The sequence below is a fragment of the Struthio camelus genome, chromosome 1 (assembly GCF_040807025.1).
Source record: "Struthio camelus isolate bStrCam1 chromosome 1, bStrCam1.hap1, whole genome shotgun sequence".
Taxonomy (NCBI): Eukaryota; Metazoa; Chordata; class Aves; order Struthioniformes; family Struthionidae; genus Struthio; species Struthio camelus.
In genome coordinates, this window is record NC_090942.1 from 41909293 (window position 1) to 41934279 (window position 24987).

A 24987-nucleotide genomic window follows, 5' to 3' on the forward strand; every position below is an offset into this window, starting at 1 on the left:
TGCTTGATGTTTGGACTCCCAACACTGGGCTGTATTGGCTAGTTGCCTGGGTAACCTGTGTTAAATCTATCTATTTCTTGTAGTGGGTGATTCCTGATATTACTCAACAGACTGTGAATTTTGAATAATTCAGTCAAATATGAAATGCCAGCAGCTTTTTTTAGTGGCTATTGATATCTTTGAGATTGGAGTGGGGGAGCCCAGTTACTCATACATTTATTTCTGCCAGGTCTGAATATGAAAGAAAGCACAGAATCACAGATATCTTTGAGTCAACATTTGTTTGGAATTTGAATGACCTTACAGGAGAAAAAACACCTTTGTTTCATTAGTTCTAGGATTAGGATTAAATCAGAATAAAAAAATTTTTTTAAGAGTCCTTTAGTTGTTTATAGCTATCTTGCTACAAAATAATTCTAGCTGTATGAGAGAGTTACTCTCCCAGGTCAGTAATTTTAAAGCTAAAATATCAAAGCTACTCTCCTCTAAAGTAAAAGGAATTAATCTTTGCATATTTTGAACATGTTGCACACATTTGAATTTGAAAAAATCCATTAGAAAGAATTTAAAGATATTTCTTTAGGGATATTTCTTTGGCCCTGGTCTTGCAAGTATTTGAATGCATCAGTAATTTTATTGGAACTGATTTTATTTATTTATTTATTTACACATAAAGTAATTGTTTCTGTTACTGCAGGATGTCAACTTGGGGCTGTAGTCTCATCCCATTAGTGATTTCTGGTGAATATTCCTGTCCGTATGATAAAGTTGTAGTTATGCAGCTGCCCTTTCCCTCCTCCTTCCCCTGGTCAGTGCTTTCAGGACTCCGCCTTAAAATTTCTTTATAAGGTGGCGTTAGAGAGCAGATGAAATCTCATGTACATCATACTCAAAATTGCCAAGTGAACACAAATATCAGTGACTAAGCTATACCATCAGAAAACTATGTGAAAGGGAATGGGATGAAAAAACTTTTTTTAGAGACTTTTACAGACCCTTTTTGAAGTATTGAGTCTGCGGCGTTACCACCCAACACCGTGAATGAGCCCTTTGCATAGGTCCCTAGAGGGAGATTCCCAACTGCAAAATGGTATTAGGACTGAGTTCAAAGGTTTAGAAACCAATCAGATGAAGAGAATTGAGCTCATCAGGCTGTTCTCCTGCCTTTGAAAAATTTCTTAATACACTTGTTTGTTTGTTTGTTTGTTTAAGTAATCCAGTTTATATTGCAGCACAGTGCCTGAACATGAAGAAGGGGCATCTCGTTTACCCTGGAGAACAGGAGTTTGTCAGGGCTTGATCTGTGACCTGACTCATCTCAGTCAGACCAACTATCCCACTACCTTCTTTCTGACAGTGACAAATTGCAGATCCCTGGAGTACAGTGTAGGACTGAAGTCACAGAGTGGTGATGTTTCCTGGTATACTGCTTTAGCTACCAGTAATGGGGGGACTTTGGAGGCAGACATCTCCTATATTTGTGTTTCATAGCTCTTAATGTTTCGTTTTTTTTTTCCCGTGGATCTATCTAATCATTTTTGAACCCATGTAGACAATGTTTCATGAGAATGACTGTAGACTGTCTTTCATGTACTTCAGCTAAATAAGAGAAATATACTGAAATCATATCCTATACTATCTTGTGCTCCTGGTACAGTCTTGATCATTACACCAGGGTTTCTTGGCTTAAGAATTATTTTAAATCCTTTCATTTTGGCCCTTTGATTCTTCTTCTTTTACTGATTTGGGTAACAAAAAGGCATTTCAGTGGAAGACTTTTCAAGAACCACTAAATTAATACAATGTGAAAAGGTACCTTTTCTACTTCTTTGCATCATCCTGCTGTTCTTGTGGCTTGCTATTTGCAATGATCATTTCCACAGGAAGCCACTATCTCCGTTCTTTAAGAAGTTAAACTTTCTTTTTCTCCGTCTTATATTTTATGGTTGGATTCACTATCCGTGGATTTGAATAGTATTATTCCTGTTGATTTCAGTGAGAACTGTATCATATCAACTGCTTAAGAATATCTATCCCTTTGCTAGCTGAGAGGTATTGTGGAGCATTAAACAGTGCTGTTCTCATTGCTGCTGTAAATATATACAGTGAATCTTGTGAATGGAGGCATCAAGACTTTATTTGTTCTCCTATATAATCATAATCTTTTTTAAGGGTGAGAAGAGGGCTAAAAAGAAGGGGAAGCAGAGATGAATTCTTGAAAGAGCCTACTGTGAAAAGGTTGACAACGTTGTTGTATTTAGTATACAACAGTTTAGTTCTGGAGCTTCTTACAGGCCACCTGTGCATTCCTAATGTATTTACATTTCTTTCCATTGCATATTATGATGTGGTAAATAGGAGCAGAAGACTCTAGGCTGCCTGATAGGCCAGAGACAGGTCAAAGATTGAAAATCTGAATATGAGAGCCTGCATGCCTCATTTGTGCCTGCATTCACCACCCTACATGTAATAATCAGGTAATAATCAGCTTTTTACCTTCAGAGAAGGCTTTTTTTTTTTTTTTTTGTTCATCTGAACAGCCATGTCTTCATTCAGTCATTCCAGCTGCAGTAGCACTTATCCTGTATATAATACAGAATCCCCCAGTTACTGTGATGTACTCTACAGAGAGATACATAACAGTGCCTCTGGTCTATAAAGTGTGGGTCTATATAGTTTATATTTAACCTCCTTATCAATATGCTTCAATGTGTATAGGCTTGAGAGAATCGCTTTCCAAAGCCTGCTGAACCTCATACTGCACCAGGCCTTCTGTGTATGTGTATATGTATTTGTGTATGTGAAGGGGAATCATGTATTACTGACTAATGATCTGAAGATGGCAGCATTGGGTGAGTTATCTTATTTTCTTAGCTAAGTAGCGCTCTCTTAAAATATAGATACTGTAGTTGTTGCATATGGCAAATTTATCATAAAATTAGCTTTTCCTTTGAAGGGCTTTTCTGAAGACTGTAGCTTAATACTACAAGTTAGTAGTAGCAGAGGTGTATTTTACCATCTGGTCATTTTGTATGTATTTTATTTAAATTAGTTATACTGAGAATGCAAGGCTTTACCAACGCTAAACATAGATTCTCATCAGTAAGTGTAAGCTTACAAATAAGACTCGCTTTTGTTATAATAATAGTCGTAATTCTTGTAACTTTAGTAGAATGATCGCTCTTTATCCCCAGTTTATCCAACAAAGTGATACGAAATCCAGGTCTCCCTCTCTTTTGTGAACACCCTACCTCTGGGCTGCAGCGACAGCTCTCTCTTGTGCTGTTGTTAGCTCTCTCCCTGCTACCTGTCCTTTCCCTGTTAGTGCACTTCTTCAGAGAAGTGGAGAGTGTTTTTCTTCCTTCCCTCCGCTGGCTTTATAGATGCTGAATGGACATTCTCCTGGGAGCAACATAACATTGGTTTGATCCTCCTCAGGCTGAGATAGGTCTGAAGGTATCCTGCATGTTACCACCACTCTTACAGATCTTCTGTAATAGGCAAACACCAGACTCCCTATTTTAGCTGTTTGTTCATTTCAGGAAAGAAAATGACTGTGATCACTGAGTTTTATGAGGAGCCCAGTCCTGTTGTATGTCTATCAGGTTGTTTGTGTTCAGAGCATATCTACTAGTTAAATTCGTCTAAACAAGCTGAGAGGGAGGAGGCTAGTTCAAAGTGGCTGGTACGATTTAGGCTTAAAGCTGAGCTGTTTGTTGTTGACAGTGGGGGCGTGTGCAGAACCAGGAGTGTAGCTCCTGTGAAGTTTTTCTGGCAAAATGTTTAGGCAGGGAAGCTAAGTTTGTATTCTTCTTGGTGGTAGGTGTCTCAGCTTCACTGAAGTCCTACGTTAGATTTCTATTTCATTTGTGTACGTGGCTAATGTTCTTGAGACAGCTTTTTTGGAAACCAGTTGTCTTGGCCTTCCTTTAATTGCTTGACATCAGCTGCTTGCACCTAACAAAAAATTTATCCCAACTTGACTTATGCAACTCAATGGCAAAGTGAGTGGTAGAACTTCAGTTTCTTATTTGACAATCCTGTGCTTTCACCTCCTCCTGTGGATATCTGTGCCTTTGACTCCTTTACTGGAACTGGACTCAAAACCTCTGAAGTCAGTAGAACCTTCTGTTCCGAGTTGACTGCAGCAGGTTTGGATCAGACACAAATTCATGTGTGCATGTTTTCATTCTTTTTTTATTATACACTTCTACATAGTGCCATGCTGCATACATCAGTGGCCCTACAGGAACTTTTATATGCGAAAGAAAAATGAATTAATTCTCAATTTCTAGACATTTGTTGAACTTAAAAGAGCTGTTAATTTCTGCTCGTGTGCATTTAGTCTGATACTCAGCGTAGAAGAGTGGAATTTGTAGGAGAAGGAGGAAACAGCAAAAACGAAATAAAATTCTCAGGATATTCAGAAAAACTTCAGATTAAGTATCAAATTCTTGCTTATTCTAAAGGTACATGTAAGCTTCACCCACAGTAGCTGTTACATGCTTAATTAAAGCTGCTGTCTAAATTTGTATTTCATGTGAAGACAAATAGCTGTTAATTTCAGCAGAGTTATGTCCCTTTACACAAATACTGAAATTGTCAGATAATATAATAAACATAAATATTTATGGTATTTTTGTAGAAGTCATAAATTAGCTTCCTAAAAGCTTTATGTGTAGAAATAGTTACTAGCTTAATCTGTCTGTTTGATCTAACAAAAAGAATGTATCATAACAAAAGTTGAGTAACATACGAGCAGAAGTGATTGTCGTCTTTGCTTTCTCATTTAGTGGTTATGAGTGTTCCTCAAGGTCTCCCTAACATTTAACTTTGTTAGCTGGATACAGCAAAGTTCGATGCGGTACTGCTATGCTAGCACTCAAACACATGCCAAACTCAAGGCGACGTCCGCATGTGCTTACTGTTGAGTGCTCTAAACTGAGTCTCGGAGACCTTCAAAGGTTCCTAGAGAGGCAGACAAAGACTCTGTAGGATTTTCTTTTAAGGCATATCATCTATTTCAGAAGGTTTCAGAAAAACTCTGCAGATCACTATCTGCACCTCAGACACCTAAATGACCTTACTCGTCTGTTCTTGTGAATGGCCAGCTAATTCTAGTGAATTGCTCAGGTGCCAAACAAAAAACAGAATTTCACATTTCTTGTACAAAGCTCCTTTACTGAAGAACATGACATTTAAAATATTTAGCAGTAATAACATCCTTCATCTGAATTTATTTAAAAAACATGAAACTATGACCTAGTAGGGCAATCAAGTGAATATGGCACTAATTGTCATTGCCGAAGTGCTTGTTTGCAACTGTAATATATGTAACTGTATATCTATATATTTTACAGTGCTACTTTTTTACTATTGAATTTGGCCTTTGCAAGCAAGAAGGACAACTGCGTGCTTATGGGGCAGGACTTCTGTCTTCTATTGGAGAATTAAAGGTATGTGAGTTGATATGCCCTTTAAGCAGAAACAAGTTACTTTTAATCATAAGAAAATAATAGTTAGGTGTAAATACTTTGACTTTCAAATAACTGTTAAAGTTCTCAAGATAAAAACGGTACTTTTAAAATATGACATTGACCTGAAAACTTTGTCTGAAACATTAGCTGGCACTTGAAACATGAAATGGATTTGTAAAGACTGAAATACCACAGCAGCTATAAATTACAAAATTTATTTCTATTTGAATTTAAAAAAATAAGTACCCTATGAGACACTTGCATTTTTTGTGAATAGAGGCTTCTTGATCCCAGAACTCGTAGATTCTAATAGGTAAGGTGATTTTGATGTCTGGGGTTCTGGATACTTTGCTTAGAAGAAAAACATTTATTTTGAATATATGAAAAAAATTGTTTTGAAATAAGACCTGCTTTTGTTGTGGAGAATCCAGAGTGTTTCAGTGTATTAGTGATAGAACAGCGTTTATTAAGACCCTGATTCAGTAAATTAATCATATTTAAAATTCAGGCATGCATCTAAACTCATGCTAAACTTAAAGTGTATGCCTCAGTGACAGTACATAAAGCCCTATTCTTAAAACACAGAAGTGCATTGTGTGAGTGGTTGTAGTGGATCATTCTGTGCCTCTTTTTCTGCCTGGAGAATATAAGGAACAACCAAAGATTTTGCCGAAAGTGTAATATTTTGAGAAGTAATGCGCATCTCTTGGCAAGTTGGGAGGGAAGGGGAAGGAGATGAAGGAATACTATGTTTGGGGGCCCAAATGAGCTCTTGGTGGCTTTTCATTAAACATTTGAGTTCATAAAGCATATATAGAATAGTATTTACAAACCATTTTGCAATAGATCTACTATATATTTGTGTTTAACCAGCTCCACTTGGCACTTTAACGGTAGTATCTCAGTCTGATTTTGTTATTTATTTCACCTGTAATTGAGAACGTTCAGGCTGAAGCTCATTAATCAAACTGCTATGCTTTTATTAGTAAGCTTGCAAAAGAGAATTATAAAAAGTATATGGAAAAAGGTCACAGAAAAGGACTTTTTCTGATTTTTTTTTTCTTTGATTGCGTTACAGTGTTTCTCAATTGAGTACATATTGCAGACACAGAAGCATTCTGCTGTAACAGCCTGGCAGTATTTGTCCCCAAAGTGCGAAGATGGTTAAACACAATAACATGAACACGTCTCAGTTTTCCTCCTTCCCAGCACCATTCAGTGCTGAGCCCCAAAGTCTGTGCAAGGTTCAGCAGGGACCCAGGCCTTTTGTTTGAACTACCAGTTATGGTTGTTAAGCGATGACCCTGAAAATGCCTATCGTATCATTTACAAAATCTAAAGACATAAAAGCAAGGAAATGAATACTCAAGAACATAATAAATCTTATACCATCCATGTCATAAACAAACACATTATTCTTATTAAGTATGCATATTTTGTTCCCACACAGCAATCTTAGCTGTGATCCCAAATCTGATTTCTTCACTCAGAAATAATCTCAGAGTATAGAGACAAAGCATAATCCTTTTGAAAAGCAACAATAAAAATTATATAATGTGCACATTAATGGGCTATATTGATCTACTTCAAAGGTAAGACCATATATCATAATAATGTTGCCATAAATCAATAATATTATACACTTCTATTACACTACATATATATTTCATAGATGTTAAGCCGGAGGGGACTATTAGATCATCTGGTTTCACCTCTTATATATCACAGACTATTAAATTTCACCCAGGCCTTGCATATACTGAGCACAGGGACTTAACTTAGACTAAAACATTTCAGTTCTTGAGAGAATAAGTACTTGTGTGCTGCAGGCACAGAACAGCACCATACCACAATTACCCATAGTTTCAATGAAGAAATTGATAAGGTGAAAAACAGCCTCACAGTCTCTGAGGGACCTCTGCGCTCCAGAGTAAAAAAGAAGGTAAGGAAACCTCCGGCATCAAAATTACTGAAGCTTCTGCAAATCTGACCAGGTAGAAGCTCTTTCTAGACCACAAATCTGGCAATCAGTGTGCTTCATGGAAACAAGATACATCAGCCAGGTGCACCTGGGTGCCTCCTAACACTGGTGCACAATGTCTCCTAGCTTGTGTCTAGCCATTGCTAGTCTCTGATTTTTTTACAGGAAAGCAACCTTCCTTACTTCTGCCCTTATCTCCTAGCACCCACGGGGAGGGAGAATTTCTTCCTTGACCTGCAGGTGTCTGAAAGATAATGCTAATGTAGTAGGCTGTAGTTGAGATCCTAATGATATCAGGATTGTGATTGTAACAGAGAGGCTAATGGAGAGCAGCAACTGCTCTGAAGGTAATGAGAACTATACCAGCTATTTCTGTGATGAATGGGGATGAATAGTGGACTTAGGTTGCATGACCATGGAGTCTGACCTCATATATGCCACCCCGCTAATCCTCACAGGAGACAGAGGGAAGAAGTCCTTTCAGAAATAACTACTGCCATTCTTAAGACAACAGTGATGGTGGGCCCATAGTTCCTCTATGAAATCATTCAAATATTTATTTATCTTTAACACTAGGAAGGTAGGTCTTGTTTCAGTCTTGAGTTTTTCTACCTTGACTTTACAGATGTTTGATATTATTATGCTTTTGTTAGCCAGTAGAAGAGCCCTTTCTCCAGTTGCCCTCCCCATCCATTCTCCTTTCAATGTCACAGTATTCATAGGAAACGAAACAGTGGCCAATTTCACATATAACGCCTGGAAATAACTGGGTGGCGTTATTTGCAAGGTGGAAGTAGCCAGCAATACTTGGGCCTTTCAGATAAGTGAACTGCTTGTTCAGTCATCCCTATTTCTATGTTACGCTACTCCCCTCTGCAAGTCTGGCCAACAGCTTTAGCAATAGAGAACTAAAAGCTAGGGAAATAAAGGCACCAGCCTATCAGTATAGGATTTCCTTGAAGTTTTTTTCCCACTCAGTATTTAGAGTTAGAATTTCAGATACTGAAAGATACAGCTCCTGATGTGCATGCTATGGAAGAATCAAACAAAAAAATACAGAAAGCACAACAAAATAGGGAAAAGGGTAAGATCAAAAATGAAGCCTGAGGGGAAAGAAATAATATAGTAAGTAGTTATAAAATGTTTGCCTAATATAATCCGGTTAACTCTAGCTAATGCTATTACATGGTATATATTTGGGGCTTAGAGATGGGGCAGAAATAATGTACATTTCAGTTATTAAAACTATTTCTAAAAAGCGGTCCAAATGTCTTTGGAAACTTTAATCCATTTACTTTATATGATGCTCTCTTGAACCCTTTCATTAAAGGAGTCTTCCTATCAACTTCAGGTGTCTGTAGATCAAATCATATGTCCCTGTTATATGCTTCTATATTTGGAAGAGAGGCAGACTTCAAAATTTTCTGTATTTTTAAGTCAAATACAATATCCAGTCATGTCTTGTTTTATGATATTTTATGTTAAGAATAAGCAAGATTAGCCTATCCCTCTTTATAACCAAAAAGATAAAGCAGTGGATTCAAATACAAGTTTTCTTTTTGTTTTATGAAGAGGATGGAGAAAACAACTCCTGGGTACTAGATGCTCATTTTGCTGCTCCTTTTAACTGGAGAGTCGTCTTCTATTTCTCTAAACAATATATAAAATTATATTGATAACATACAAAATTTTTGGTAACATCAGCTCACAAATCTGGAAATGTCCTATGTTAGAGATAAGCAGAAAGCCATTTAAGAGCATGTTTTTTTTTCAAGATTCTTTCAAATTCTCCCACAGAATAGCAAGGCAAATAAAATCACTACTGGTATAGAGGCAGCTTCTCACCTGCCCCCCTGTACTCTTCAGAGAATGCAGCTTTTATAACTAATCTGAGATTTTCCCCTTGATAGCTGAAGATTTTTCTTTTTTTTTTTATAATTTATTTTGGGTTTTTTTGGTGAAACAGAAAAGCTCTGAGTTGTATTATTTCACCACGGTTTTTATCCTCAAAGGAGAAATTATAGGACAAAACTATTTTCATGCATCTGTGACAATTGTCACTTAGGAAATGATTCATGATTGCTCAGTGTAAACCTGGTGCAATTTGAGATGCCCTGGTGTATCTGACCTGCTCTCCAGCTGCACCCCAGGAGGGCATAAGTCTACATGAGGTCCTGTGCTATATTTTCCATCCCTGTGCAGATGCCTCAGACATCCTAGGCACTAGAGACCTGTGGTTAGGTGCCTGAATCACCTCTTAAACTCTGATCTAGCTGGACTGGAGGTGTTTCACTAGTGTTATGCTTATTCGCAGTATGGGAATTGTCTCTTTCTTGAGCTGTCCCATTGTCTAATATTGCTGCTTTTCCTGGGAATCAGTGAAGATCAGTTTGGAAGTTTCACTCCAGACTCCTGTTGCTTAAGCTGTATTAGCATAAGCATTACAACCTGTGTAAATGGGCTATTTAAAGACAGTTATTATCTCAAGTCCACAAGATGGTGAGATGTTCCATTTGACTGAGAACTGTGATCCATATGAATATTAGCCTTGGCATCTTAAAGAGGTTTAGGAGGGAGAAATCCATATTAGGTATTTACACATTTGAGTTTGGTGAAGATATGTGTACAAACAAAACATAAGTGAGTAGCATTTGTTTTTAAAAAAAAAAAAAAAAAACAAAACAGATCTTAGCTTAAAAGCTTTTGGATCAAACAGACAAAGCTTTTCTTTGAGATTCTGTACTTCACAATGCCCTTACAGTACCCAAGGACTAACATTTCATAGCACTGTGAGGTTTGTGAAAAACACTCTAGTTCTGCTTTGAATGGGTGTCCTGGCCATCCTAGTTCACACTAGAGAGTTTATGGTCTCTCTAAATGTTTGGCTACAGCCTTGATGCTGAACTCTGGCATTGCTGATGTCAGCATATCAACTCAGTAGTGCACTTTACAGATGCCAGGCTGCAGAATTTCAGACCTCCATCTTGCAAAGATACTTAGCATTGCAATGGTCACCATTGTACTGCCTCATTGATTTAAGCCCAAAAGCCATATCCAAGAAGGAATAGGCATCTCAGGTGAGAGTTCAGCAGAATTTAGGCACTTCAGTCCCAAGCTGTGATGCTAAGAGTAACTAATCAGTTGTTACCTGACTCTGAAGGCATGCCCTTGCCTGGTGTCTGCACAGCCCATTCTCTGCAGAGTTGCTTTGTGAGGCGGCAGCTCTGCTCAGGTGTAAACTAAATTGCGAATCTGAGAAGAATAACTTGAACTGCTTTCTCAGAGCACATCCAGTATGATGTAACAAGGAATTATATTTTTGCTTTCCTTTAAACTCTCCCCTTTTATGAATGGGCTCAGTGATTACAGCACTTGTTCATGATGCAGAAACCATAGGCTGAATCTTCTTCTCAACTCTCTAGCCTACATTTGTCTCCTTCTGTCCAAAGAGTGGGCCTGTACCATCAGAGGCCATTTATGAGTGGAAGAGAAGAGGAGAACGCCCTGACCCTTTCTTCTGAAGCTGTCACAATACAGAAAAGGATTCATGAGCCAGATTTAGTAAGCTACTGATTCAATTCCACAACAAGCTTGGTCTACGGTAGCATTCTGTTGGTTCCCTGCACAGGGCTTCCCTGAATCCTGTTAGAGTTTTAAAACTTTGTGCTTTAGACACTTCAGGCCCCACCTGAAAGTACAAAGTCACCTTAAAAGCAGATGTTTTTATCCTTGGTTAACCTCCCAGGAAGCCTATTATAATTCCCAGTCAAGAAAAACAAATTCAATTCAGTGGAAGGAGGTAAACGCCTAAATTTACAGGTGCTCAAGCACATCATGGCTCTGCAAGGAGATGATGGCAACAAGGATATAGATGGGGCCAAATAAGGTGAGCTTGCTCTGCAGGCCATTTACAAGAGAATGCTGGTTAAGACAGGCCATTTTTTGATTGTTTGGCTTTAAACCTGTCTTACTGATAGCTATCTAGAAACAGCAAACTTAGGGGAAAGGAACAGTTTTATGTACTGAAGGAAGTTAATTCTCCAACATTTTAAGTTTCCATGTATTAATTTTTCATATATTTGTTTTTGGAGAGAGAGATGGTGGGAAAAGAGGTTCTTGTTCCAATTTTATGTCCTGTTATTTGGAGACTGCAGGTTGAGAGCTAGTGTGATGTTTTCAGAGCCTTTCACAGGGATTTAGGAATGAACATAAGCAAGAACAACTCAGATAAAAGATGTCCTGAGCAGTACCTTAAGGTGCTGCTCTGCTCCAAAGAATGCCCATGCAAAAATAAGGGGAACCTTCATACCTCAGGGATCTGCTCCCTCCATGTCGTTTCTCTATGGTTTTCACACACATCTTCACTATGGATAGATATTAGGGGACTAAAGAAAGTAGACTTAAGTATGCTCACTTTCCACGCTTGTACGTCTGTCTGACGTACTGAGCACTGAGAATGAAAATAATTGTACTCTAAAGGTTAAGATAGATCCAAAAACTAATACAAGTATCATAAACTCTGAGTGGAAAGGGGGAGCTAGAAAAAGATTTTGTAAAATGTCTCAGTACTTAGTTTTCAGCTGTGAGACGGCTGTGTCCTGGCTCATGCCAGTCACATAAAGAGGAAGGCTAATCTGAAATCTCTTCTTTGGGTAGCAATACTTGATTCCTCATTGGCCTAATGTCTGCTCAGTACATATCTATGCCTGTTTATTTAGTTCTTTTTTCCTTTCTGTATTATACGGATCATTATTGTTCAGGTGTATGTGGTAGAAGGGTAATGCATTTCATCAGCACACAATCCATAGGCATTATTTGATGGATCTTCAAATACATAGTTTCACTCTTAAACTCACTGTTAAGAAAATAGCATTTGAATTTGACCTGACAATGTGATGTACAGATTATTTGAATGATTTGGTCACACTCAGTTCCTCTACCAAGATGATTATCAATTGTGCGAGTGAAGTGACACGTTGGGGACATACGTATTTGTAGTTGTATAGATTGTTTTTCAGGAATGTTTATTTTATGACTTTTTTCCAGCTGAAGATTTAGGTCTAGATGCCTATATGGCAGGTACCTTTCTAATCTGCTCTTGAATTTTTAATAATTATTTGGGTAAGAAATGACAGTGTGTTTAAAAAAAAAAAAATTCTTAAGTAACAAATGATTTATTCTATTCACACTGAAAGATCACTGTATGTTAAATGAATGAGACTACCAACTAATGGAAAACATACAGCACAGTGAAATAAAAGTATACAACTGCGTGGACAGTAAGGGATATCAAAATACAGTTTAAAAGATTCTGTGATGTATTTTGCAGCATGCTCTGTCTGACAAGGCCAATGTGAAAACATTCGATCCGAAGACAACCTGTTTGCAAGAATGCCTTATCACCACTTTTCAGGAAGCTTACTTTGTTTCAGAAAGTTTTGAAGAAGCCAAAGAGAAGATGAGGTAAATTATTTCCCTTGACTCTCAAATCTGATTTTCTCTTCTTTAGTGGTAGAAAAAAAAGAGATATTAATTTTCTTTTTTCTTTCAGGGATTTTGCTAAATCAATCAATCGTCCCTTTTCTGTGTATTTTAATCCGTACACACAAAGCATTGAGATTCTGAAAGATACCAGGAGTATAGAAAATGTCGTCCAGGACCTCCGGAGTGATCTAAACACTGTATGTGATGCTTTAAGCAAAATGAACAGATATTTAGGAATTTGACATTTGTGGTACTATTACTTGCTGTCTGCTGCTCTTTCTGTAGCCAGTCTAGTAACACCACATGGTATGGCTAACTTTTCCAATGCATCAGTTTTCCCTTTACAGCTTGGCCCGTGGCTTGTATCATTGTGTAGCTCTGTCTAATTGTAATGTGCTGACAAACCAAGGCAACGCTAATTCATAAACACAACATGGAATGTGGCAGCATATAACCAGCAATTCCTCAACACAATGTCATGTACAAGTACACGATTAAAAACTTGCCTGGCAATGGTTTTGTTTCCTTAAGGAGATTATTCGCTTCAATGTAATGTATAAGAAATGGTGTTGCTGATTTCATTAAGAGTCTGAGTTCGTTTCTTTGTAATCCCTTTCCTTCCGTAAGAGTCCAGAAAAAATATTTGCAAAATTTTCCATTTACTTTGTAAGAGAATCTGTATTTCTTTCTGCAGTGGTAAAGACAATGTTTTGCCTTACATCTGTTACAGAACTGAGAGTCTCTTGTGACTGAACAATACAATTTATATACCAGTGCTAAGATCAGGAAGGCTATGTGTCAGTTTTAAAAGGTCTATGGAAATTACAGACTGAGAGACTCACATCTGATAAATATTCAAAGTGAATGAGTAATTGCAAAACAATATAAAACCTCTGGCAATTCATGCAGAAAGGGTAGCTCTAGTTCACACGTATAGTACCTCTGCCCTGTGCATGCTTCCTCCGCAGCGTTTATCTGGGCATAAGAGTGGAAGTGCTTTTGTTACTCCAGGTTGTTAGATGTGAATATAAAGCCCTTCTACATCATTTTATGCCTTCTGTGATTGCTTGTCTTTTGAGGGTACTCCTCTTGCATTTCATGCATAATTTGTCTGTCTTCATTATGCCACGTTCAACATTGATGTGGGCATGCATGGCTGGGTCTACACTGTATCAGTATCAGCACATATAAAAGGGTGAATATGGAAGTTGTTATTTAATTATAGCCAAGGTGATTATCAGTCAGTAGCTTACTTGTGGGGTGATTAAATCATGGAGACACCCAAGCTGCCTAGCTTGTACCAGATGGATGCAGGTAATGCCCGAGTTAATAAACTCAAAGTTAGCAAGCTCTGACAGAAGTATGAGCTCTGTCTGGGGAGCATAGTGCAGAAATATTTGAGCCAGCTCTTATCTGGAAGCAGTAATTATGCATGTCTTTCCTTTATCTGGGTTATTTCTTTCTCCTATTAGTCCAGATAATAGAGTGTTGACTATATTGTAGGGACCCTTATTAATGGAAACCACATGGCTTACGCAGATCATGTCGATACAGGTGAAAGTATCACAGCTTGTCTACATATATGGAAAACAGATATCTCTTGAAGCTGTTCTCCCAGCTGAAATAGTTATGCAGATACTCCAAAGTGTTGCTAGCAGTTTCAACATAAAAAGAGCACCACCTGAAGTGACGTATCAGTACATCCTTAAGTAAGAGACAATCTGTAAGGGTAATTTTCATAAGGAAATCTGCCACCTCCTCAAAGGTAACTATGAGATAACAGGAAACAAACTTTCCTGTAGATGATACCTGCTGCATTCTAATGCTGCTGTTAATGTGGTGTGGAAAATCTAGTTTTAGATTTAACTGTGACTGCCAGTGGTACAAATCAAGAGCTGTTGAATTATCCCATGGGGATCAGCATGCTGAAGGAATTTTTTTAACTTCCTGATGTTAGTGTTGACCCCATTAACTAGCACTTATCACAGAAAAGTTGCTGGCAACCTTTGAATAAAAGTTTTTTCCTCTTTCTCCCCATGGAGTCTAATAAACCTCTTGTAGCTCCTTCTGGAGAAAATGGACTTTGTTGAGATTTGCTCTATCCATTCTGAAAAATCATTGCACAAAGAATAGTAGATCTTACTTGGTTCAAGAACTGATGAAGTACTATTTCTTACTTAAGTAAAATAAAGTCACAAAGAGAAACAAAGATACAAAGCTTACAAAATTACTGAAGTTTTTCCTTGAATCAGAATTACACAGGAAAGCTTTTAATACTTACATTATCTGGATTTATTCTTTTTCTGAATGGCTTGAAATAAGGATTCCACAGCAGTAAAACAATAGAAGCATATCTTTGTTTTGTTTTGTACTGTTAACAAATAAATCTTATTATGGATTAGGGAGAAACCCTTGAAATCCAATAGTCATTTTAGGCCTAATGATGGCAAGGAAACTGTCTACAATGAAGATGTAATGTCAATGAAACAGAACATTGTCAAAGGATAATGGGCTCCTGCTGCTAGATATATGCTTAATCCAATGATTTTATTTCTATTATACAACATGATTAAAAATAAATTAAATATAATGGGCTAAGAAATAATAGTGATTTAGAGAAACAATTGCTCATTGTTCTTATATAGTAAAGGCTGCATTCTTACAGGCTAACAGAGCAAACTTGTTTTGGGCTTCAGCCAGTCAGGAGCCAGGACTCGGAAAGAATGCTTTAAAAAGTGCACTGCTGCACTTTTATGAATCAGATAGTTCCAACTTAGCTGAAATTCTTCTCTGCAGTTTTTATTAGCAAATTAAGATCAGCCATGCAGCAATCTCCTTGGATGACAAGCTCATTTAGGCATAATGAGGGAATTATTGACAGTTATCAAATTACACTAACGTTTCATTTAAAACAGACCGTATTTGTCTAAGGTGCTTGTTTGGCTTTGGTGAGCTGGACTCTGGAAATTGGACTTCTGGCTTATGCTCATTTATTTCCTGTGTAATTCTGAACTGATGTTTTATGGGTCTGAGATATATGCCCTTGCTTTGCCTGCACAGAGTAAATGGGCCCAAGTTTAATGAATGTAGAGCATTGCAGTGTTTACTACCATGCAAAATCTAAAATGAAAAACAGCACTCTGAGACATTGCAGCCAATACAAATACCAAGTTTCATTTGCAAACCAAGACATGGTTCATGCATTTCATTTCACGTATTCGGGAGAGGATGGAGTGGGGATGGTGTTAACACAATACATTGTTTTTTCTCTCTCTGCTCCTCAACATGTATTTAGAAGTCTGTTTTAAGTTTAGGCCCCTAACACACTTTCAAGAAACAGGGTGTCCTTTGGTTTCTTCTAGTTACGATATCCTATTGTGATGGAGTAAATTCTAGAAATTTACTGTACTGTAATGTCCATTTGCTAATGTACTGTAATGGACCACAGAAAAATTTTCACATCTTTGAAAGGAGAGCCTGGCTCAGAGAGCTAAAGCCGGTGAAGGCTTTCACATGTAGAGCTGCTGGTATAAATCCTGCCCAGTCAGCAGTTACTGAGAGCTATCACCAGCCAGCAGCAGCTTGGCTTCTGCCTGATGAACTGATAGGCTGGGATTGCTTGGTTTGGAGAAGAGAAGGCTGAAGGGAGACATGATAACCATTCTCAAACACTTAGAAATAGCTGCAAAATGGAAGGAAGGAACTGTTTTCCAGCCTCAAGAAGTAATGGACTAAAATTGCAGGAAAGGAGGATTAAGTTATGTAACAGTGAGAACAGTGAAACTGGAGGATAGATTGGCTAGGGAGACAGTGGACTGTCATTTTTTAGAGAACAGTTTAGACAAATAGTTCTCCAAAATGGTTTTAGCACATTCGGTACTGTCTTGAGACCAGGGAACAAGCTATACAACATCTTGAAGTTCCTTACACCAGCTGCCAAGAAAGGAGTTGGCATGGGCTCAAGCCAACTTGTAAAAGCAGTACTTCTGATCAGCTGTTGTGGTGTGGAGCCTTCCTGCAGCACCTGTACCTCTGCCTGTTCTTTTGATCTTTGACAAACCCTAAAGAGTGGCTTTTCATCTTTCCATCCCCCCTTAGGGAATGAAAAGTATCCATAGTCTTGAGTGTAGCCTTAAACGTTGACTACACTGCTCTATTTTAGGTTGAGCTTTAAGTTCATAGGCTGATTGTATCTGAGAGACCCCTCTGTGTGACTCACCTGCTTGTTACAGCTATCCAGAAGCTGAAGACTGATGGTGAGCAACCAGCATTTGTCCTTTTTCTAAACAAGGTTTAAAGCTGCTCAACGTTATAAACGAAATTCAAATCCTGTATTTCAATATATTTCATCCTATCTGAGCCTATGTTTCGGCTTTCAGGAAGACTGTACTCCCTTCAACAGTCTGGAGAACCTGGAGCTCTTTCAAGTTCCAGAGTCTGAGTGAGCGCTCCAGCCACACATCAGCCTCATATCTTCGTGACATCCAGGCACAGAGCAGTCTATTCTCCCTAACTCCCTCTGATTTCCAAGGGGAAAAAAACACCCCTCTTTTATGGTCCGGAAGGGAGCTTTGGTTCAGGTCCCTGAGGTAGCTGGCCAGGGGTCTTGGGAACCACACCTGCTGTCCTGTCCAGCTGTCACTTCCAGGGCCAGATAAGGATTGATGCAATGCTCCTTCATTTAAGAAATCAGCTTTTTCTCCATCCTGGTCACTTTTCTTCTTGCTTCATCAGGAAAAAGTCTATACCTTTTCGGAAATACAGCAGATTCCCTTTTATCTCTGTAGAGATCATTATCATATTTCCCCATAATTTGGTTTTGTTTCAGGAGCTTGCTCCCCAGTTCCCTTTGTTTGATTTTGTTTTATCTCTCCTATTAAGAGATTGAATTGCCAAAGGGAGTAATTTTAGTGTTGTTATATAATGGCTGTGCTCTGTGGTATCAATCACTTAATCTCTGGAGATGTTTCAGAAATTCCTGCCTTCTCAGTAAAGAATAGGTCAACAGTGATGGATTCCTCTTCCAGGCTTTAAAGTACATTTGAGAGATGGAGCTAAGAGAGAGATTTTGGTTATACTTGCAAATATTTATTAGTAAGGAATGCCTCTAGTTGACATAGTGAAGGCTGTAGAGATGTCCTTGGCATCCTTATTGGTAATTTCCTGTAAATGAACTGAGCTTGGAGATTAAATCATGTCCTCCCAGGTTGAAAGACTCCATGAAATTTGCGTTGTTTCATTTTGTATCTGGTATGTGGAGAAATGGTAGGTAAATACAAAACAATCAAAATTCAGTGATGCTTGTTCAGAGCATTTCACAGCAACCACCTTTACTTTGAAAAGGTCCTCCAACACCTTAGAATAAGAATTCATATTTCTTTGCCAACAGCTGAAATGTTAAGATGAAACTAAAAATAAGTGGTGACATCTTATTTGGATTTGGCCTAGAGTGGACAGTTCAGGTGAAATAATGTGAAATTGGTTACACAGTCATGTGTTTTAAAGTGCAAGTGGTGATGGATATTCAGATGGACTTTTTAAAATATAGTCATAAATTTTGAATGTTCAGAAAAAATAATGAGAAAAAAGCAGCTGTTGCCACAGTTCAACTTTAGAAGAAAACAGTTGAGTTTGCAAAGCTGCAGGAGGTGGATTTCAGTCCCCGTTCAACTGGCACATGGCCTGAAACACACACTAAATACGCCTACTTCATTGGCTTCTGCAGGAGATCCAGCATGAATGCGATCCTGATAACAGAGCGACAGTAAAGCACTCCAGAGCCAAACAGCTCTGCTCCCTCATAGGAGATAAAGGGGTTGACTTGAGACCAGCACGGCACAAATCAAATCACTTTTATTTTGTATTAAATCACATTTGTTTTCTGCTTCTTTTGAAAAATACCTTTTGAATTGTGTTACTATTTTATTTTTATTTTTCCGTAAGGGTTATAATGAGAATTATTAATTACGGAACGGTTGATGTTCTAGCAGCTTTTTGCCTCAAGCCTTTCGTATTGCCACCACGCACGCTACCCACTCTTGCTACTTTGCATGGAGCCAGAGGAATGCTGAAAAAGTGACACTGTCTTTTCCTAGGGCTTGACAACTGGGGAATACACCTGAAATGCTACCCTTCCACTCCATTCTGCCTTGTAGCAAATTGCTAAATTCAGAGATGTTAGTGAGGGCAATTATTGGTAAATGAGTCTGAGGTTATACACACAGTGGATTTGCCACTCTGGCAAAATTTGGGAGGATCAATTTGGTTGAATTTCCTTTTGATGATAACACCTGATTGATATCGCAGTGAAGTTATGAAAGAGCAAGCTTCTAGCATTAGGTGAGTACTGAGGAGTCAAAACCGCAAATGCTACAAAAATAGGACATGTTCCAAGAGGCGTTTTACTGCCAGTGCCTGTCAGTTCAGTTAGAACTAGCTCAAAAAATGAAATCTATTTCATAGTTGTTGGTGTAAAAGGCTACCTGTTACCTCCAGGTCTCAGTCTAGCCTCTGTTCTCTGAAACAGATCCATATCTGCTAGAGCAGGAGCTATAGCTGTGAGCCCGGCCTACAAGGCCTGTTTCTTATTTCATTTGCAGACATTTTTTTTAAAAGCATCTTTTGCAAAGTTATTTCTAGAATAAAAATGCAGTGCACAGAAGAAGATGCTGAAGCAGCAAAGTCTGATCTTTTCTGGGATCTCGTTGCTGCGTCACAGTTTTGGTCAACACAGTGCAGCCAAGGGAAGAATCTTTTGACCCATACTATGGGAAGAAGTTAAGGGGCAGAAGTTAAGAAACCACCTTAGTCCCAGAGGAGAGCTCTCACTTTTAGCATCTCTGTGGCCTCAAAGAACCACTGTTTGTCTCACTTCTGTGGCTTGCTTTCTGTAGAGCAGCTCCTCAGAATTTGTCTGCTGGCGTTTGTGTAGCTGGATTAATTGTATATGCTAACAGGCATGCAGGAAAGGAAGTAAAGAGAGGTAGGAAAGTGCCAGGGATTTTATTTCACAGCTCTCCTTTCCTGTCCTTCCTTCTACCTGGCTTCTGCTTGAAAAAAAGCACCACAGAGGCCCACCAGCACCGTTCTTTTAAATATCATGCAGAGATGGTAGGGCCTTCTTTTCCAGACCTCCCTCCCATTGCAGTCATTCTGCTGGAACTGTGGAGCTGGTCATTCTCAGCTGTCCAGTGTAGCAGTCTCCCTTCTCTGAGACCAATGATAGCAAACAGTGTATCAAGACTGATGTTTGAGCTCTTGCTGTTGCACACACCAGGGCTATTTCCATCCAGGACTCGCCGTGCAGAGAGGGGCAGTCTAGTGGAGGTCTCCTGAGTCAAATACTGTAGTTGCACACAGTTCTTTCTGGGATAACATGCCCCCTCTTGTTGCTGAAGTGAAGTGCTCCAGGATAGTTAGGGCTCTTGGTTGTAATAAAAAAGTGGTCCTTGCCCTATTTCAGAGACAGAATTGCTTTAAATAGCTTGCTTAGGAAGCCTAGTACTTGGGGCCTGTTAAAAATGTCAGCGGATCACACAGACCTCTTAAAAGCATGAGGAAAGGACATGGGCAACTGTGTGGTAACTGAAGGCAAGTATTGATTTTTTCATTGTAACCTGAGCACACAGTCAGGCATATGAGTGACATGAGGTTCATGTGAGTTCTGCTTTGGTACGTCATCTCAAAAAACTCAGGAGAAGCAGAACGGGGGCTGTTTTCAGCTGAATAGGCACAGAGGGCTGTATATAATTCTGTGTTTTCCTGCCATTACCTTGTTTCCAAAGGAGAGGGAGAGTGCTGTATTCATGAATTCTGTGTACAAGCTGTTGCATTTTCACAGAGCAATAGCTTGGGTTTGTCTGAGTTGGAAATGAGAACCCGGTTAGAGGGAGTGAATTAAATCTCAAATGTAATGCCTCTGATTTGCAGAAGGGAAAAGGGAAGTGCTAAGTGAATATAGGAAATTGCAGCATTATGCGTTGTGAGAGCAATTCTTCCCATCCTTGTAGCTAATGGACTGAACAGAAAGTGAACAATTTGTTTCATACAATGATTCACCAACACTCTGACAGGATTTCCAATTCTGAGCTCAGTTTCATATTCAGCGCCCTGTTTACTAGTGAAATAGTACAATTATCTGTCTACCTCTTACATTTTAGAAACAGGCAAGGCTGAAGCCTCTGAAAAGAATAAAAATAACTGCATAAATCCTTTTTTTTTGTTTAAGGCTGAAAGGAGGGGATATGAAGCAAGTGTTATCTTTCCGGTGATTTATTAGAACATCCCTCTAAAAATGAGGTTAAATTTCCTGGGAAAATAGGGTCCAAAGGAAAAATTGCCAATGGAACTCAATTTTCAATTTCTATTTAATGTTTTCCCCACCCAGGTTTGTGAAGGGAATTCACAAAACATTTTCTATTTGAATTCCCTTGTCAAATTGTCAGTAGTAAAGTGGCTGGAACTGTTACAGCCGAATTGGCCACATAAAGCTCTGGTGAAAACGGGATGTTTCTCCCAGAGGCGTTTGGTAAATGTGCTAAGCTGCTTTACAAGACAGGATGACATTTCTCTGCCTTTAACCCCAGTTTACTGAGCACAGAAATCACTTGGACTGTAAGGAGTTTCAGTTTTTAATCTGGAAAATGTGAGCTTGCCCTGGCTGCATACACTTCTTGCTAATAGGATCGCAGTGCTTGAATGAGGAAAACTCTGGGAATGTTCTTCCAGAACAGTGCAATTAATCACTTATTAATGCTGTGTCACTGTTTGTGATACATTGGAGCTTATCGAGGCCACTTGATAGGAGGTTCTGGACAAATATATTGTAAAAGAGCAATTCCTGTCCCAAAGGGTATACCGTATACATTTAGTAGAGTTTTTAAAATCCAGAGAGAAGCAAGTGGTTGGATGGAAGAAGGACATGGCTATAATGAATTAATAAGGAGCATTAGTAAGGGCAGCAGCTTGCGTAGCTGAGGATTTAGGAGTCAAATTATAGGTAAAATACATAAAAATTAGAAATCAGTATTAGCAATTACCTGTTGTGGCAACATCTGCTAGGTAGTGATGAGACTGTCAGTTCATGAAAGAATCTGAGTCTACCCATTATGCTCGCCATAAAGGACAAGTATAAAGTTAATGCTAAAATAGCTTTCAGTCTGAAAACCATTTAAACTGCTGGCAGCAACAGCAGTCAACGTGGGTGCTGAAATACAAGATGTTACTCTGCACACAAGGTGGGCAGAGGAAGGAGCCTGTCTTGTTGGGAGTGGCTTTAGAACGAAAGCACAGCGTGAGTTTCATACACCTGCTGGCTGCTTTCTGCCTCTTACATACCCACAGTTCCTGTTGACACAAAGGGGAACTCTGCAGAGATAACGTACCTACCTTTTTCCTATAGAGCATAATACAAGAGGAACAGAAGGGTAGACAAAAACAACCTACAGGGCTTTGGGAGAGGAGAGAGTTTTAAGAACATGAGTAAGAGAAGAGTTGGAGTGATAGCATATGTAGGATGCTAACATGAAAGATGCCTTTCCTGTTAGCTACTTATAAATCCTGAGCTATCAGTACCTCTCCTTGTGCACAGGAGAAGAATCCTCCATGTATAACAGGAAAGATAGCCAGTTCCAGTACTACCTCCCTCAAAGACACTGGTGTAGAGGAAGTTGCTCAGTGAAATTTCTGCTGAGGTCTCTGGATGATTTTTACTGGTGCCATTTCTGGAAGCAGTAGACTGGCCCTGAGTTTACTGGGCAAGCCAGATGTACTGTCTTCCTGACCAGAACTTGCAGTGGTACAATTAATCTGCTCCCTGAGAGACATGTAAAACAGAGAAAAACAGCATTTCCTTTGGGATACAGAAGTAAATATTAGGGACAAATTTGACCTATTGGATGTTTATGTTAGGATGAAACAAAGTATAACTCATGAGCGCTCCTCTCAGTAAAGTTAGCTCTGGGTAGTTAGCTCAGGTGTAGCTGCCTGCATTATAGGTGTCTCCATTTGGTCAGATGGATCTCACCCCATATCCTTCTGACCTTAGCGAACTTCAGGCAAACTTTAACTGTGGTCTGTGAAGCCTGCTGTTTTGGGTGATCCTAGAATAAATAGTATGTGGAGGAGCAGGAGGAACTGCCCAAAGAATGGCCATGCTGTGACCATCCTTAGCAGTTCAGTAACTCTCTGAGCTAACAAGTGTAGATCACAGTGGCCCCGACGCTGTCTTAAAATAAGTCTGGGGCAGAATTTGCACATAGCCATTGTTATAAGGAGGCTTCAGCTGATTTCTCTGAACCACAAACAGTGCACATTTGCCCCTGATCAGATAGTGGCTGTGTAGTTCAAGAGACTGTCCTAAGTTCCCTTGCTGATTTCTCTGTCGTTTCTTTCCCTTATGGTCAGTAAGCAAGTGGTGCCAGTGGAGACGCTCCTTTTCAACAGCACTGTGTTCAAGAGAGTGACTGCTCCATGTCTGGTCTCCCTCACACTCTCTCTCTCCCCCTCTTAGACAGCATTTAATCTCAGTGATTCTCTATTGCGGTTGTATTTTGGGTTGCCTAGAGCACTACAACGTAGTGAAAGGTATCTCATGTTTCCCTTTCAGAAGATGGCTTCATCTTTGCTACTACAGAAAGTACCTTTATTTCTTGCCGACTTCTGAAGAATGTTTTGTGGTAAGATGACAGACAGTAGTACATCTACTTTCACACATTTGGCTAAGTGCTTATAGCCTGCACATGTCCTTCACTATCTGATATTTCCCAACACTGGGATCTGTAATGCCCAAAACAAGCCCTAACATCTCTTAGGTTTTTTAAGAAGATTAGAACAAACAAGCAAGCAGATATCTTGTTGCCCTCCTTCCCTTCTGTGTTTAAATTGCCATTTGCCGTAATTAATTTTGTGTTTGGCTCCTCAGTTAGGCAATAATACCATTGAAATTTTATTTTTCAGTGTATGTATGTATGTATGTATGTATGTATGTGTAAATTAAAAAGAGGCTAGATTATTTTCCAGGCAGATTTTTCCATGGTCGCCTGTGTCTGATTGCTGCCCAAGGTTCTATAAAGTTGTATATGAGGTTCTCATGCAGAAAGCAGAGCAAACATCACGTAACTAACCCGTATTGACTGCCAGATGCCTCAAAATGTTCAAGACTTGTAGGAAATTACGATCTGATAGTGTTTTCTTAGCCCCTTATCTGCTCTGCCTTCTAATTTTTTCCCTTTGATACGCTTTGACCTTGCTGCAAATGCAGTGCCTTCTGCTCAGTGCTCACATGGACAGATGGACAATGGTGCCAGCAAGGGTTCTGCCTATTCAGCCCATTAGACTCTCACTTGTCATTCCTCAGAAGGATGATAACTGGTTAGCTAAAGCTAATGGTTTTAGACAGATGCTTAACTAGACTTAAAGAAATGCAGTCTCTGTGAAACAACAGTCTTTTGATAGATATTTAAAACTTCACTTCTTTGCCAGATGCATGTGTTAGTAATTGTACTTCACCAGCTGATCACATCTCATAATTACAATTACTTGTCCTAGCCCAGGGAAAAGCTCAGTTCATTTGTCCAAGTATTGATTAACTGGTATAGTCAAGATTACTTTACTTCACAGGGGATGGATAACCATTAATAACGTGTATTATACTTGCAGCACAGAAAGGATGGTGATGAGGGGCCAGATAGGAACTTCAATAGATAAGTAGACAGACATTATTTCTATAACGTAGAAAAAATACATCTACTGTATTAAGGGGGGGGATTATTAACCCAAGGACACCACTGACAATACTAAGCAATTTTAATCATTTTGCTGCACACATGGGGTCTCTCCTGGTAAGTGTCCCTGGAGGTGAGTCATTCTCTCCAGGCAAGGCCAGGAAGATTTTCCTCACTGACAAGTTAGGGCAGAAACTGCTCTGCACATCAGTTATGGAGTGGGAAGATGCACTGCTACAGCCTGGTTACAGTCTGTGAGGGGCACATGTAGCCTGCAGCAGAAATTCGGCCCATTCAGACTGGGCTCTTTACCTTTGCGCAG

At 39.1% G+C, this 24987-nt stretch overlaps 1 protein-coding gene across 4 annotated transcripts in view; it reads left to right on the forward strand.

Annotated features, from left to right (window-relative positions):
• The window catches only part of TPH2 (tryptophan hydroxylase 2), an 85221-nt gene that overhangs the window by 39156 nt on the left and 21078 nt on the right, over nt 1-24987 (forward strand). For 3 of the 4 annotated variants that reach the window (XM_068935759.1, XM_068935790.1, XM_068935778.1), the window contains exons 9-11: nt 5361-5456; nt 12788-12921; nt 13010-14436. In XM_068935759.1, the coding sequence (XP_068791860.1) occupies nt 5361-5456; nt 12788-12921; nt 13010-13184 (405 nt within the window). In that variant the 3' untranslated portion in view covers nt 13185-14436. Of the gene's footprint in view, nt 1-5360; nt 5457-12787; nt 12922-13009; nt 14437-24987 lie in introns of those variants that run through there. The other variant, XM_068935767.1, reaches the window with a different exon arrangement.